Source organism: Amblyomma mixtum, chromosome 6 (genome assembly GCF_055824585.1).
Source record: "Amblyomma mixtum isolate Tamu chromosome 6, ASM5582458v1, whole genome shotgun sequence".
Taxonomy (NCBI): Eukaryota; Metazoa; Arthropoda; class Arachnida; order Ixodida; family Ixodidae; genus Amblyomma; species Amblyomma mixtum.
Window position 1 is genome coordinate 25,517,967 of NC_143017.1, and position 17,005 is coordinate 25,534,971.

Genomic DNA, 17,005 nt, shown 5'->3' on the forward strand with positions numbered 1-17,005 from the left:
AATACTTCGGCCAGTAGCAGGGAAAAAAATGTAAACAATTCTTTAAAAGGCAGAATTTTACCGTCCTGTACATCAGTCTCAAACGATCCAAAGTTTTAAAACTGATAAGCTTACAAATAGTTACAGTGGAGCAAATGTAAATAAGAAGTGCACTCCGAACACTCCGGCCCGCAAGCCGATAAAGCAGCGGACGCTGCGCGACTGGGCAAAGTATACACGAAGCCCTGAAGCAGCCGCGGAAGACGCTGGCCTTATAGACGTGAAAATCATAAACTCTCCGAGGGCTCATCCCAGGCTATAAGTTTTTCCTATTGCTTGCAGATTAATAGTACCTGTACAACCCATATTAAATAATTGCACACCGCAAAGTGCCGCCGCTTTTGTTATAACTAATCTTATAAGGGTACCGCCATCATTTTGGCTTTTCTGTCTGACAGCATTCTCAGAGTTAGTTTGAATTGAAAAATTTATTAATCGTATTTCTGTTTGTTTTTTTTGAGGTCAAACAACAGACCTCAACAAAGTGAGATTGAGTGAGGTCCCTAGTGGCCTTAGGAAAAGTGAGGTGAGGGCGTCTGAGGAGACCTCGACTGATGAAGTTGAGGTTGAGTGAGGTCGGCAAGTATTTTTTGAGGTTGAGGTGAAGTCTAGATTTTTGAGGTCAAATGCCCACATCTGGTCGTGACATCCTGTTTCTTTCTCTAGAGTCTGATGGAATAGGTCTTGGTCACTTATTCGGGCATCAGCTTGTTTCCCATTTCTTTCTTTTTCAAATCGGCAAACCGCTCCTTTTTAGCTGCTCTGCCTATCAGTGGTTTTAATGCTCATTTAAATTTTTTATTCGCACTGACTGGACGGACCCATGAGGGGCCTTTATGGGGATTCCTTAAGGAAGTTACTGATAGCTTCTGTTTCTTAACTGTGCGCTTTTCTTCAGATTACCTGTATAACCTATTGAGAAGGCAGGTGACTGTTGCAATTACTGAGTATTTGTTTCCTATACCATTGTACTGGCAGCCTTATAAGTAGTTTCTTGACACCAGTGTTTTAAATTGTGTTAAGTGAATGTGGATTGCATCTGCTGCAAAAACGTTCTTCTTTAAATTGCACACATCGACGCTGCCTGTCAAGGCGTGGCTTCACAACAAAGAGATATTTGGGCTATGGACAGTGAACTTCCACGTGTGCAGTATGCCAGAGACCACTGACCATTGCTTTATTCTGTGCGGTGATGCTATGTTCTTCTAGGACAGGTTACAACGGACATTGAAATCCATCTTACAGGATCCGTTTTTTGCCCGTTGAGAAAAACTTTGTTGTGCCTTGTGATCTCTTTATGTTGATGGAGCTACACAGTCTCTGGAAGAACCGTATAATGGAGCGCCTTATCAGACCAGTCAGACAGACGCTCGTGGATGGTGACCAAGAAAATAACCTGTTTTATTGTTCCGTCGCGCAATATATACAGCAAGAACGGTAACATGCCTTTTTTGTGAGAGCCCCGCCGCGGTGGCTCAGTGGTTACGGCGCTCGGCTGTTCACCCGAAAGACGCGGGTTCGATCCCGGCCGCGGCGGCTGAATTTCTTGAAGGCGAAATTCTAGAGGCCCGTGTTCTGTGCGATGTCAGTGCACGTTAAAGAACCCCAGGTGGTCGAAATTTCCGGAGCCCTTCACTACGGCGTCTCTCATAGCCTCAGTTGCTTTGGGACGTTAAACCCCAATAAACCAAACCAAACCTTTTGTGAGAATTCGGTGAGGGAAAGGAAGACATAGCACATATCTCAGTGCGTATAAGTGGGACGGCCGCGCGCATAGTGCTTATCAGGATGACTGTCACACGCCACGCCGAATCACCATGGTCATTGAAGGCTTTGTTCCGTGTTCCGTGAAAGTACGCTTTAATGCGGTGAGTATACAAGTATGCTACCCTGGAAGAGCCGCCTAGCTGGCTCCCCTATCAAAATGCATGTGTGGGCCTCCGAAAATTTTGATGTTTGGAAAGGGGGGGGGGGGGGGAGGGGGTATAACGGGCTCGTATTATGCAGCCCGACGTTTTGTGGCATTAGCATATACATATTTTTCCGTCCGGGAGTTTTTTCATGCAATAAAGGAAAAAAACAGTTGCGGCGATAGCTTAGTGCTCTCGTGCAGTGGCCAGCGCGCGAAGCTGATCTGTTCGCACCGCCACGGGTTACATGCCCAGGCGCGGCGCTGCCGCGGCCATATTTGTTTTGATTTCTGCGTCCAGTTGGCTTCACTCTTTCAAACAGACAACGGGTTTTTTCGAGGGAAACCTTAGCGCTAGCGCACTGTAACAAGTTTTGTGGCTTATGAGAGAACGAAAAAAAAAAGTTTTGTGGCTTATGGGTCTCGCGCTCTCATCGCAGTCAGGTGGTCCTTGGTTCAATTCCTCGCACCTTCAGAACAGTTTTTTGAAGCGAAAAGCTTCACTAGGCTCGTCAACACCGCGCTTCGCGTGAGCCACACTTTGCCACAGCTGCGCATGCGCGAAACCAAGCGACGTCACGCGCAGCGCACGTGGCCGCTGCTGCCGAAGCCGTCGTCGCCGCAGCGCGCTGACTCCGTCGTCTGAGCGTCGCCGCTTATCCTCCTCGCCACCGTTTTACCCCTCGCCGCTGGCGCGAGGTCGCCGTACCAAGAGGAGAAGGTTCTTTCGCAAGGCGTTGCGAGAACGCGTGAGCGGCGGCGGCGGCCATAGAAGAGGCGGCCATCCTCGCCACCGTTTGACCTTTCGCCGCAGCCGTGCGAAGTGCACATTTGAAAGGAGGGGTATATAAGGCGCGCTTGCCCATAGAACAGGCGCAGACACTCGCCATGTAAGGAGAAGAAGAAGCAACAGTCGGACGGCGCAGTAACACCGATCCAGAAGTGGTAGCTTAGGAGTTGGCTGAAAAGCAGCGAGAGCTTTTCGCTTCGAGATATCCAGGCTTAGCCTTAGCTAAGCCACAGCCAATTTTTTCCTTCGCTGGTGGCGTCATTGGGGTCTTGCAGACCATTTTTTCCGCGCGCCGGGCTCAGAGGTTCGTTGCTGTAGCCTCATAAAGCTTTCGGCTTAAAAAATGGAACTGCGTTGTAGTTGCTTTGCAAAGCTGTCTTCACCTTCACAGAATTTGCAATGTGGCAAAGCCACATTTCACGTACCGTTTTTGCTGGCATGCTGATCGATACGTCTTACCAACTTCAGAAGCCGGGGAAAAAAAGTTTAACTGTCGTACAGGGAGACCAACACAAACTCTCAGCCGTCAGCATCCGACTGAGGCGACCGGTACAGGACATTGGATAAATAAAGCCGCGGAGGTGCTTCGTGAGCGCACTTGCTAGCCGAGAGCGAAGACGCTTCGTTTCGAAGAAAGCGCTAGAGAAAACGCGAGACGTAAACGCCTTCATTTCTTTCTGATAAAGCTACATCCACAGCGTCAGCTATTTCGTACGTTAATAACGGTTATTGGTAAAGATTTCATAGCGCTCTGGTCCTAAAAGCAGGAGGTCGACGCCTTCTCCGCATGAACTAGCGATTTACAATTTCCTGTGCTCTCATGGCGCTGGCTGCGAAAGGGAATTTGACCGATGTAAACGGCGTCGTCTTCAGCGTCGTAGAAGCCATGACTGAGAACTTAAGCGTTCGCCTCCTGCCTGTGATACTTAAGCGGTACGGGCGAGGTCTCTCTTCTTACACCTTACACTACTACCTACCTGCCTACCTCGAGAGAACGTTGAACACGAGGGCCAGATGTTGCAAAGCCATGAAAGCCCGGGAGTGGATGCCCTCGATACTGCACCTTTACTGGCCCTATGGTTCAAGGAAACATTCGAGAGATGGATGCGTTCGAACGACCAGATGAACACTCCAGTTTTCTATTTCCATATAGGGTGACAGCTTTTCACTGAAGTTTCTTCGCGCTAGATATTTCGTATGTACTGAAGAGGGTGGAATTAAAGGAGATTCGTTAGAAATAGGAGCAGGATGACCCGAGCTTTTCTGCTTCGGGCAGGAAGGATTTGGGATCGGGGTGAGAGATATGGTTTTCACTAAGGTGAGGGATGTGGTGGGGTGAGAAATGGAGGCGAGTCCGAAGCTCCTCGTGGTCTTGCAGGAATCACGCCCAAAGCAGACCCTTCGTTAGTGGGGAAGGGGCGTTGCACTCATCGAGTGAGAGTCCACGAGGGACAGTGGAGGACTCGGATTCGACCCAGCTGCTGTTGGCGACTGGGCTCGTGTTACGGGAAGTGTTACACTCTATTTTATAAATAGCAACTTCTTGAGAGACAGTGGAACGGGGAGGGAGGGTTGGAGTAGCGGGTTTGGTCAATTGTTTGAGGGTGCTGAGAGAAAATAATTTGAGGGTGTCCAGACACCCGTCTTTGGCTATGATACTGGGTGCCAAGATGAGCCTTGTATTAAGGAGGCGTCCAGTGCTGCTGAAAAGCGTCGCGGAACGTTATGCCATGATAAAAATCACTGTTCTTTCCTCGAGTCCAGCTCGAACATTGGACCAGTTCAATGGCGAGCCCATGCTACCGTCGCCGCTGTGGTGCTTCGCAGTTGGAAACATCTGCGCGTATCTGCTAGCGTATGAGAAGGGAGAGGTGGGACCGCTCCTAGAGAAAAATGGCGCCATAAGTTCACATTATCAGGTCGTGAGGTCTCGCTCTCGCACCTTCCCTTCTCCCTCTCGTTTTCTACCTATCGATGGCGCCCCTGAACAATGCCCCCTTGAAGACTTTCCTGGCTCAGCAGCTTCCTTTTTGCAGCAGACGCTTGCATGACTTGCGAGTGCTCGCTGTGAGGGAATACCTGCTCCCATTCACTCTCCCTCGCCGTGTTTGCTGCATGTAAGCGTGGTCAACGCAGGGCATCACAACTGCGTTCGCCGCTTGGGGGAGCGGCTCTCAAAATCGCATGTCACAGCTATGGAGCGGCGAGAGCCACGAATGCAATTACATGCTGAATAGGTCGCAGCTGCTGGCACTGTCATGTGCATCCCCCCTCTACCCTTTCCCCCGGCACACTTCGAGTAATAGTCTGCCACTTATTTGCTAGGTTGTCTCGCGGCAGATAACTGTAGTTTAAAGCTGTACGAAATATAATATCCTGCGCGATATTGCCGCCGACCTGCCCTAAAAGTGGCGCACTATAATGGGACGAGGGTTTGCGGGACAAAACGGGAATCTGTGGGAGTTTAAAGAAACCCTGCTTCACACTTGACGCAACAAGCGAATAGAAGGTGGAGAGAGGCTAGTAAGGGTCTTCCTGCGCCACCACTGTATCACAGATCCATGGTAGAGAGCAGGCAGGCAGGTGGGACCCTTGACAACACAGTGCAAAATGAATAAAGTTCAAAGGAGAGCCTCGATCCGCCGGACAGTCTCAGGCTGGTGGACTGAAGCTCTCATTCGATTCTTTTTCGTTTTGTTTTGCACTGCGTCGCAGGCCACTGTGAAGTAGCTCATGCTTGAAAGCTCGTCTGAACGCTTTGTCGCCTAATTAAGTGACCGCGAAGCGAGGATGTCGAGACCGTCAACTTTGTTCCCTCGGCGCACTACATATGAAGATCTCGTGCTCAGTGGTCGTGTTTATTACACACACAGTGTCGCGCTGAGACGACGAGCGTACACCGTTTCGGCCTAGCGCAGATTGCGTGTCGTAGACTGAAAGAATTTCCGAAGCAACCAACTATGCTACCAAAGCAGCCATCCAGTGTAGACGCGGTGGGATTGCGCCGTTCGAAGCACGCCTGCGCGCGCAGTAATATCAACGTAACTAGATTTATCTAGTTGTCGTAACCCTGCAGTGGCAAGAGGCACTTGCAGTGAGGTTCGGAATGCTTTTTTTTTCTCAAACAGATGCGTCTTTTCTTCAAACTATTTAGGAGAGCCACCGAGCCGACAGCCGAACTACGACGGCTAACGAGAAAGCCGGCTTGATGCGCCTACTCGTGGGCAGGCAGGGTAGAGAAGTCTGCGAAAGGGCACCAGGACGCTATATGGTCGCACGTGTGTTAGGACAAAATGCTTCATATGCATATCTGCGCTACATGGTCTGCTCATGTTACTTCGTGTGCATTATCATCACTTAGGTCCTGGCAGAAAATAGATCCCATGAAAAGGGTGAGCTCTTACGGTGATCCTGTTGTTTCAGTTTCGTTGTGTGTGAACACTATACGCAGTGCAGTGAATGCGTATTGAAGTGTTCAGCAAAAGTAGGTGGGGTCCGGTAGTGAGAAATGAATAAACCCTTAAAGGGCAACTGAAGCGGTCTAGAATTCGATGAGTTTAAGATTGACGAATGTGCGAAATGCGTTGGTAAAGCCTGCGAAATCGTTTTGCTCTAGCATTTGAAATGGTGGCGTAATCGCCGAATAAAGTCGTCGTCGGCGTTCAGGCTTTTCTGAAGTGCACAGCGATGGGCAGAGGCCCCGATAATGAGGTCACGTATGACGGCACTACGTTTCCAGCGAAGAAACGGTTATTCCATGGAAGAAAACCGACGCCATCGAAGGTGAAGCTCACAATGCACTGTTTGGCGCCATCTGACGACGCACAGCAGCATGCAGGCGTAAGCAGCGGACATTGAAATTTCGGCAACAATGACGTCACTGCCGAGTTTCCTCGGACTCCTCCAACGTAGTCAGGAGAAGCCTAAACATCGTCGTGATTTTAATCGACGATTATGTCACCATTTTAAATGCTAGAGCAAAAATACTTTGCATGGTTTATCTAGAAGCTTGATAGATTCGAATTTTTGAATAACCCCGAATTCTCAAAAAACCGTTTCATCTTCCCTTTAAGATATCAATCACTGATATGCTGGGAAGTAGTGCTGCGGTAGCCGTTGTCTTGGACCAGCATACGGTGCTCCGAAACTGAAAAATCCCCGCTAGTCTTGCTCACTGACCTTAATCGTTGATACTTGTGAATATTCTTTCCAGCCTTATTTCGTGATTAATTTCTTGGCGCCTCACGCGAGCGTTATAAGCCGCTGTCGCGTGCGCACTGTTCTCGTCGGCGCAGTTCGCCGACGTCCTGCGCAAAGCGGACGAGGAGATGCAGTGGCTGATTGGCGTCACGCTGGCGGCGCTCGCGGGGGCGGCCGTCGCCGCCGTGTTCCTGGTCAGCTGGGCGTACGCCTGCTTCGAGATCTGCAGGGATGTCCGCCAGAGTGTGCTCATCCTCTGGGACACGCTGCTCTCCAGGGACCCCTGTGAGTTCTCCGGCTGGCCGGCTGTGGTTCTGTCTCTTGAATATGTGAGCCGGCAGCAGAGAAAGCGTGGCTTGCATACGTTAGGAAACAGCATGCGATTCACTGAAGCCATAGTAAGCGATGCGGTCCATGTGCTGTAACCAGGGCTTGTAGGAGGCATGCGTAGACATGGCAGAATATACCTACACTGACTGCATGGAGTCCGTAGTCCACCTCTCGACGGATGCGAAATTATCTGCTAAAAAGAATGTCGGGCAGAGAGAGACGATATCGTCACTTTTGTTGAACGCACGTCTGTATTTGTAAAATAAATAAATAATTATCTCAAAAAAATACGCGCAGTGTGTGGAGGGCAAAAATTTATGTGCAAGAGACAAACGTAAGCAAACGAGAGTTTCCGTCGAACGCTCAATTTCATTCAGCAACGTATGAAACCAAGCAATTAAAGTTGCTCGCTGAATTGCGCCACGACAAAGCCTTTATTTTTTCAATCTTTTCAGTCTTCGCATGAATATATTGTTACATGACAGCAAGCCGATGAAAAACATAACGGCATGACGGATCGTGATGGCATGATTTTAGTGGCGGCGGGCCAAGCATGGCCGCTCCTGTCCGTGCTACTGCCTGCTTCTTCTTCTTCTATAGTCCGTGACAGTACAGTCAAGAACCTGCCCACATGCCACCCCTGGTTTTGTAGCGAGAGCTACATTACCAGCAGCGTAGCTCGCCTTCGACCGAGAGGAGCCGCCGAGTGACGTCACAGCTGCCGGCGCCGCGCGCCGACGCAGCTTGCCTCCGACCGAGAGAGAGACTGCATGCGCGACACGCAGCTGGCGCGCCGTGGTCCACTGCGCATGCGCGGCAAGGGGAGGAGGAGGGTCGCGGTGTATAAATGATGGGCGGTGGAAAAAACGCACTATCATGGAGGCCTAGGAGAGCAAGGCCGACGCTGTGCGGCGTCTCCTCTTTAATGTCGAACACGCAGCCATGACGATAAGCAAAATAACTAGACGTAACCAGGGATATACCGTACCTCTCGCTACGTATACTCTAGCATAGCTGAGCTAAGCCACTGCCAATTTTTTTTTTTAATGCAGCGATACCTGCATGAAGGACATTCTGTGGTGTCTATGGCGTCATTGATGCAGTATGTTGCAGGCGAAGATTCCAACGTTCGCGAGATAGCTCTTGACACTGTTGGGGGAGGAGTTGGTAAGGGGCGCAGCCATTGCTGACATCTCGTCTCTTGAAGAAGGCCAAGATGTCTAAAAAGGTTTGACGCAGCCTTGTGAAACTTGTGAAACTTCCTCACGAGATGGACGGAAGATCCCTGCGTCAAGGCGCTATATAACAAAGGGGGACATTGTCCACCTCGTGGGCCCCACAGTGTGCACCCCCGCGCCGTAGCGCAACAGCCGTACACTGCTGCAGCCGTCATGTTTTGTCCCCGGGTTTGGGTAAAAATAACGAAAGATTCTGCACGGGAGGGTCGCCAGTACGAAGCGTATAAGCAACTCAGCTTGCACCGCAACATAATCAAAATCCGAAACTTATTTATTTGATTTAATTGCATTGAATACATTTAGGGAGTTTATTGTTTTTGATTAGATGCTCTGCTGAATGGCGGGTTCTCCAACACGCCGTCGCATTGTAGGGAAGAGTACGGCTTGCAGCTTTTGAGAAAAGTCTATGCAAGCGCGCGGATATATGCACAGCGTGCTGGCTACATTGCAGTGAAACAAACAAACGAACGAACGAACGAACGAACGAATGAATGAACCAAGGAACGAAAGAAGGAGCGAACGAACGAACAGGCAACCCTCGACGTACATTTAGCGATAGCATAAGAAACGTTACGGCAACTCATTCGCGCGCCTTGCATCGCAGTGCCGTCACGCTTCGCGTGTGTGGCATCAGCCTTGCGCTGTCGCAGCTCGCAGTCTACCTGGCGCTTCGGTCGAGCTTGGCGCTTTGCTGCTAGGCAACGCTCAGGTACCGCATGCAGAATTCTGACGAGACGGCGCTTCTTCTCTCCTGGTTGTCAGATTCCGCGACTAGAGTGACCGACCTGAATGTCTCGGAACAAAAACATGATCACGCGCGGCTGTCTCCGCGATGTTTTGAGATATTTCTCGTTGTTTCGAACGTCTTATCTCTAAAGTTGGAGGCCGACATTCTGATCTCGAGGCCGAGCACATGAGCTCATGTAGCGCTGCCGCCGAGTTGCTCTCTCTTGGGCGCAAGTTCACCCAATAAACAGCTAGTGTTCAACGGCAGTGCTTTGTCCGCCGTTCACATCTACGTACATTCGTGGTGTCATCGCAGACACGTGACAACACTTAAACGTTCTATATCCACAGAGAACGCAAAGCCAATGTTGCGGTTTGTCTTCTCTGCTTAGAATATGTTATATGGACAGGGTCTCTGATGGTCTGTGGTTTCAAAGATTTTTGTAGGAATTGACTGACATGCGAATGCCAAGTGCCATCTTCACTCAGTATAGTACGAAATGGTACAGTATTTGCCAAAAGTAACCAGGCTGCGTGGTTTGCTTCTCAGTAGTATATTGAAGCTATTAGCCAGCCTTCAAGCTCTAAATCTCTGTGTGGTAAGAACCCCTGTCCTCATCTTCCAACAACTGTTTGATTTTTAGGAAAGCCGTAAGGGCTCTACTATACGAATAAGAAACAAACCATGCACCCTGGTTACTTTTGGAAAAGGCTGTACCTCTGGTTTGTGCGTCTTGGTCTAAAGAACCCTTTGAACGCAATGCCTTTGCAGTTGACTATCTGCCTAGACAAGTTGTCATTTACAATCTTTTTTTCATTTTATGTTTTGCAACTGTGGCAAGACATTTATAAGCATGAAGTTCTTATGCATTACCCGGAGGCCTTTCTCGTAAAAAAGACCTTTCAGCTACACCACAAAGCTTCCTTCTTTGTCGTCTTGTAAAGGCGACAGCTCATTCTTCTGAAAGTGTGGCCGCCACCTTCTGCAAAGGCGTTGTGACATGCCCATCTCTAAATGTAGCAGCAGTTTTAAATGGACATTCTGCACCTTTAAGCAAGCACCTCTCCTGTTGTTCCACCTGCGCTTTCTTTGATGTGCGGCAATTCGTTACTGCCAGTTCTCGAATCGATACAAACGGCGGAAGTCACTACATAGGTCCCTTGCTAAGAAGTCGGCGCATGTTCTTGTGCAAATCAACACCACCCAACTCCGGGGGGCTTGCGCTGCCTTCTATATTCTTCTCCGTCTTTGCATTTTGGAGTTGTTGTCTAAAGTAGTAGCTCTACCATAGCTCAGTCGGTTAACCAGTCAGCCGTTTGAAGTAGCGCAGCTAGACTCCACCAGCCAAAGGGGGTTTCTGGGCTAATACGTTGCTGTCAGCCAGTCCTGGTACAAACGCACCTCACGCCGAAGTTGTGACCGTAAAATCTTGCACGCGCGTTTAACATTACCCCACGAAAGTCTATAGATCCGAAAAGGGCACTCAGTTCTTCCAGTATCCGACCTTTTTTGAGAAAGATGGTGATGTGTCTGGCACAGGATGTCGCGAAGACAATATTAGTGATCCCTGAATAGATGGAAAGTTTCGCTTATAGGGTTTAGCGTCCCAGAGCCGCTTAGGCTATGAGCGAGGCCGTAGTGGAAAGCTCCGGATAATTCCGACCACTTGAGGCTCTTTAATGGACACTGACATCGCACAGTACATGGGTCCTAGCATTTTGACTCTGTCGAAATGCTACCGCCGTGGCCGGTATCGAGCCCGCGTCTATCGGGTCATCTGAGCACCATAAGCACTGAGCCGCCTTGGCGGCTAAATCGACGACAGGAAACACTTGGTTGACTCAGAGAGGAGGACCCACTGTAGAAGAAATACACTAGAGTAAAACGAGCTTTCGGTAACACTCAGTAAAATCGGTTTTCGTAGAACTTCACAAAACTCACACATAGGCATGAACTGAAGCGCTTGCTTGCCACCCCGCTAAGAATATCCTATCGCCGGCACTGTGCCAGTGCATGTTAACGAACTACAGAGCCCACCACTACGTACAGCTTCAGGAGGTGAAGCCCAAAAAATCCGGTAGCACTGTTGTGTTTTGCAGGCAACTTTCAAAGGTCGAAATGTAAAGAAGTTTGAAGGGAAAATTGAGAAGGACAATGGGGGATGAAAGGTTATCATAAGTTGAACCGGCAAGTAATATAGGTGTGTGTATGACAAATCCGGGCGCTTTACACTATTGCTCTCATCCTTAACTTACAGAAGTTTGATAGCTTTTTCTGGGGAGAAGATTTTACAACAGCAGAATTTTCACTGAAACAAAATACTTGAAGGTATTTCAACAAAAGGAGGAGGAGGTAAACTTTATTAAAGAAGAGGTCTTAGGCGCGGATTGGGGTCATGTTCCCCTCCCCGCGGTGGGCTCCTCTTCTAGGCCGGACGCCAGGTGGTCGACCGACGATGTTGTTCGGCGACCTCTTCGGCTCGCTCTGTGGCTCGAAGTTGAACCTCCGGGTCCGAGCTGAGCAGCGCGGCCTCCCACTGAGGTTGGGTAGAGAGCTGCAGACTGTGCGATGGCTTGTCTTGAGTACATGAGTATAGGATGTGCGGTGTGTCTGCCTTTTGGTGCCCACAGAGAGAACAGACGGGGCTGTACTGCTCCGGGAACCATATGGAGTACATGTATGGATTAAAGAAAGTGTCTGTTTGAAGCTGCCGCCAACTGACTTGTTGTGTTTTACTGAGGGATTTATGTGGTTCTGGGAAGATCTGTCTTTTTCTTGAAGTGGGTAGTAATTTCTTTGTAGGTTGTCATTCGCTCCTTGGCTGACCTGAGCTCGGGGTAGCGCACCTCCCGGTTAACCATGAATCCTCAGGCAAATTGGTACGCCGCCTCGTTTCCAGGATGGTCCGAATGGGCGGGGACCCAGATCAATGTTATCTGGCGGGTATTGGAGATTTTTTGTAAGATTTTGATGGCTGCTGAGTGGGCCCTTCCTTTTGCAAAATTTCGAATTGTTGTTTTGGAGTCACTTATGATGTATTTGGCAGTGGTGGAGGTAATGGCTAAAGCTATGGCAGCTTCTTCGGCCTCCTCCGGAAATTTTGTTTTATCTATTGTCGCCGATGCAAGGGGAGAACCTCGATGATCGACAACTGCCAGAGAAAAGGCGTCTCTGTCCACATGTTCTGCCACGTCCACGTGCGCCGTGTCTTTCTGAACTGAAAACCTTTCGTGAAGTTTTTGTGCCCTAGCCTTTCTTCTGTCCGTATCATAGTGTGGATGCATGTTTTTGGGCAGAAGAGGGACTGTTAAGTGTTCATGCACGTGTCTTGGAATTGGCAAGGTGTGTGTACGGATTCCTTCATATTGTATTCCGGCTTTCTTTAGGATGAAACGTCCCGTTTCAGTGCCTGATAAATCCCACCAGAATCTTAAAACTTGTTTTCGCGCTGTTTCAAAGTTGGATTCATCATCAAGAGAGGGCGCCACTTGACTGTGCACGGGACTATATATATGTAGTTAGGGGTTGGACTTTTCGGTTTAAATCGGAAAAGATACCCATAAAAATGCGTCGAATTTCATTTTGTAAATCCGGTTTTAGCCGGAGAAGGTCAGTATCTATGACACGCACACCCCGGTTAGCTGTCTGTTAAATAGCAGTTGCGCCCAATCAAAGGAGAAAATTAGCAAGATACGCAGGACATGGGCGTGGTGGAGTGCTGGTACCGTTGACTGGGGTCGCGCGGTCACGTGTATCGAGGTTATAATGAACAGCCACCTCACCAAACCAGATACCCTCATGCCATATTACGTTCGGAAAATTGCATGCTATTGCCCGGCTCCATATCCTTGCTACGCTGTCCATTGCTGTCTTCCTGTGCTCCCTTTTTCTTCCGCGAACACCAGCTGCAGTCCCCGAGAACTACGACCATTAGGCGCGAACCGCATGATGTAATGCATTAAATGAAGCTTAGGGTAGCTATAGCAATAAAATTAAAAAATTAGCGCCCTCGTAACCACGCCAAATATCGTGCCGTCATTACAAGTTCCGCAGAAATGGCTGCGACAGAGGCGGCTCGCCAAGCTGTCAGCTTCGCGCTCATAGCGCTCCTCTTACACGCAGAGCCCTCTAGTTCCACCCGGAGCTTTCAATGCGGAAATGACCCGCTCTCCGCCGGGGTGCGACAGATTTCCCAATACGAACAATAAAAAAGTATTTCTTTCCTCCAAAATCTTAAAATGTGATTTCGCGCCATTTCAAACCTCGTTTTTCTGTCAAGAGAGGGCGCCTCTTCACTGTACGCCCGTTCACTGCGCGCCAGTTCTATGATAATGGGATTTGAAGCGCATTGCTCTTCGATGCACGCGGCGTACTTTAGTACGCCACAGGTTTGACTCCAGCCCTATAGTGACAGCTGCAGTGCGTCAAATGTGCGGAGAGGAGGAAGAAAGTATTGAACACGGCGTATTTCGGTGCGCGAACCTTCTCCCTCACCATTAAAGCGAGGCGGCGATGGGTCAGAGATCCGGCGACTACTCGAGGGTACGGACAACCAAGGACAGGCTACTTCACTGCTGGTGATTGACAAGACAGTAACACCAAGATGGTTAAGTGGTGATCACCGTGGTGGTGATGAGTGGTGATGGGCTGATGTATACGAGCGATATCGCGCAACTCGCTCTGGAAAGTGCTTACCATCCTCCCCCGCCACCTTTCCTTTTCTTCTTTTTCCTCACAACCGGCTAGGTATGCATGTCGTGTCCTCAAAAACCACCGTCACCCATCATCATCATCATCCCCATCATCACCGGACTATGGCCGCCGACAGATTGCCTGTGTCATGTACCGCCGGTTCACACAGCTAATAAGGGCTGTCTGAGTGTTTGGACCGAGTCTAAGCGCCTACTAACGGAAAGTCAGAGCAGATTCCGACTTCGTTGGCGCCCACTTATTCACACTCTTCCAGTGTGATAAAATTTCCCAAAAGAAAACACGGCCACTGCGCGCTCTGGAAACGCGCAAACAGGCGCCATACATGTTCGCAAGGGCCTTGGCAGGGACGCCCACTTTCACCGATCATCGGCATGTTGTGCTTGGCCGGCCGAGAGTGAAAAATCGGATAAAGCCCTAGAAGCAATGCAAAGGGGGAAAGCAGCTGGTGAGGATCAGATAACAGCAGGCTTGTTGAAGGACGGCGGGGAGATAGAGCTGGAAAAACTGGCCACCCTTTATACGCAATGCCTCTTGACCTTGACCATACCGGAATCTTGGAAGAACGCTAACATTACCTTAATCCGTACGAAATGGGAGGTTAAGGACTTGAAAAATTACGGGCCAGTCATCTTACTATCCGTTTCCTACAAGGTATATATTTTTGGTCTTAGGATTTCAGGATTTCATTTTTCTTTACCGTTGAGGTACGAGGAAAGGCGGGAACTAAAGGCAGTTGAATGCCTGACGGAGGTCCCAGCCGACTGACACAGAATCGACAGCAAACAAAGAAAACTAGAGAATGATCTCATTCATAGTTAAACAATCAAGTGTATAAAAAATGTACGGATGTAGCACTCTCACATAGTGAGTAGTCATCTATACAAAGCAGAAACCTTATACAGAATAAGCGGATAGTACTAAAATTGGAAATGTATAGACTTATATACGCAAAGCAGTTGGCATACTTCTGCTAAAATAAAAGAAAAATAATTCTCAGTCCATAAAGCAGAATGAAATAGAGGAGTGCGACCACTAAGAAGCAAATTTCACAAAACAATGAACGGTCTAGTCCAACTAGTGAAATTGCATCAACTAAATTACACCGAAATAAATAAAAAAATATGTTTAATCACGCAAGCAAATATTTCCAGTCAGCAATATTTCTTTAAAAACCTCTTTTTTGAACGCCTGCCTAGAACGGTCATAATTAACAGTTTCGACGAATTTAATAAATATATGTACTGACTGGAAGGCAGGCAATTGTTTTCCATAATTCGTTCTTATTTTAGCTGTGAGTCCCTTGGCGTGTCTGAAGTTATACCCTTCGTCATTTCCTGCTTTACGTATATTTTTTCTTTGTGTATGAATGGAAGAAATTTCATGTAGTAAATTTTGCCGGCGCGCAACATGGTATATTGTTGGAAAAGCGGGCCTGTTCTCAAATTTGAATAAGGGCCTTTGTAACTTGAGAACATACTCAAAGGGTAATCGCTATTACAACAAAGAGAACCTTAGACTTCAATCAACCGAAGGGCCAGGGAGGCTTTCGTAAAGGCTACTCGACAACGGACCGTAATCACGCTAAAAATGAGATGATACAGAAATGCCCAGAATATAACCAACCCCTGTATATAGCCTTGAAAGATTATAAGAAAGCATTTGACTCTGTCGAAACCTGAGCAGTCATGTAGGCATTACGTAATCAGGAGCAATGCGTAAAAATACTGGGAGGTACCTATGGCGGCTGCACAGCCATCATAATTCTCCTTAAAGAAAATAATAAAATCATAGTAAGGAAGGGGGCCAGGTAGGGAGACACGATATCTCCAATGCTAATCACTGCGCGTTTACAGGACGTATTCAGAGACTTGGATTGGGAACAGCTGGGGATAAGAGTTAGTGAAGAATACATTAGTAACCTGCGACTCGCTGATGACAATGCCTTGATAAGAACTCAGCGGGTAAACTGCAAAGGATGATCAATTATTTTGATAGGCAATGGAGAACGGTAGGTCTGAAAATTAATATGCACAAAGGGGAAGTTGTGGCAAACATTCTCTGAAGGGAACATTAGTTGACATTACATAGCCAGGCGCTGGGAGTTGTAAAGAAATACATACTTACTACTTAGGGCAGGTAGTGACAGAAGATACGGACCACGACAGTGAAATTAACAGAAGAATAAGGATCGGTTGGAGCGCATTTGGCGGGTTCTCTAAGCCATGAACAGAAGTTTATCAGTATCCCCCAGGAGAAAAGAAAAGTACAGAACAGCTGTACCTTACCGGTACTTGTAAGGCAGAAAAGTGGAGGCTGTAACGAGCAAGGTTGAACTTAAATTGAGCATAACGCAGCGAGCTATGGAAGAAAAATTATAGCTGTAGCACTAAATGCGTATAAACAACAAATTACGGTTGCATGTGTTCTTCTTTGTAAACATGCGTAAGATATCGCTCTATATGGATCACTAAGTGGTGTTTTCTTGTCGACTTGGCTAAGAAAAATGCTACAAAGTACAGGGGTTACTTATGCCCCTATACACACACCAGACTTTTGCACGTGTATGTATAGGAACAAAAGTAACCCTTGTACTTTGTAGCATTTTTCTTAGCCAAGTCGATAAAAAAGTGGAAAAAGACTTGACCGGTGGTTTCATAAGCATTTATAGGTACGTGGATGATTTTTCTTGTGGTTGTCAAATCCATCGAGCCAGAAACTGTGCCACATGCTCTTGTTTGTTTTCCCAAAAACGGGTCCGGACTGAAATTCACGCATGAAGTTCCATAACACAGCGTACTGCAGTATTTATTTATTTATTTATTTATTTATTATCGATACCCTCAGGGCCAAAGGCATTTCAGAGAGGAGTGGTACAAATTATAGAAAGACAACAAAAACAAAAATTCAACACACAAGCGTCATGTTCCTGGTTATACAATTCAGTAAACGAAGTAAGCATAAGTTGTGAGCGCAAGGTAAGAGAACAAACAAAGGTAACTAAGTAAACAAAGGTAACGGAGAATAACAAGTACATTTGTTGTGTGCCTTAGTATACAATG

The 17,005-nt window shown here is 48.0% G+C and overlaps 1 protein-coding gene across 1 annotated transcript in view; it reads left to right on the top strand.

Moving 5' to 3' along the window:
* The window catches only part of LOC149338450 (uncharacterized), a 63,656-nt gene that overhangs the window by 20,190 nt on the left and 26,461 nt on the right, over positions 1–17,005 (top strand). Inside the window, exon 2 of the mRNA XM_089550743.1 lies at positions 7,034–7,223. Within this exon, the coding sequence (XP_089406869.1) occupies positions 7,034–7,223 (190 nt within the window). The remainder of the gene's footprint in view (positions 1–7,033; positions 7,224–17,005) is intronic.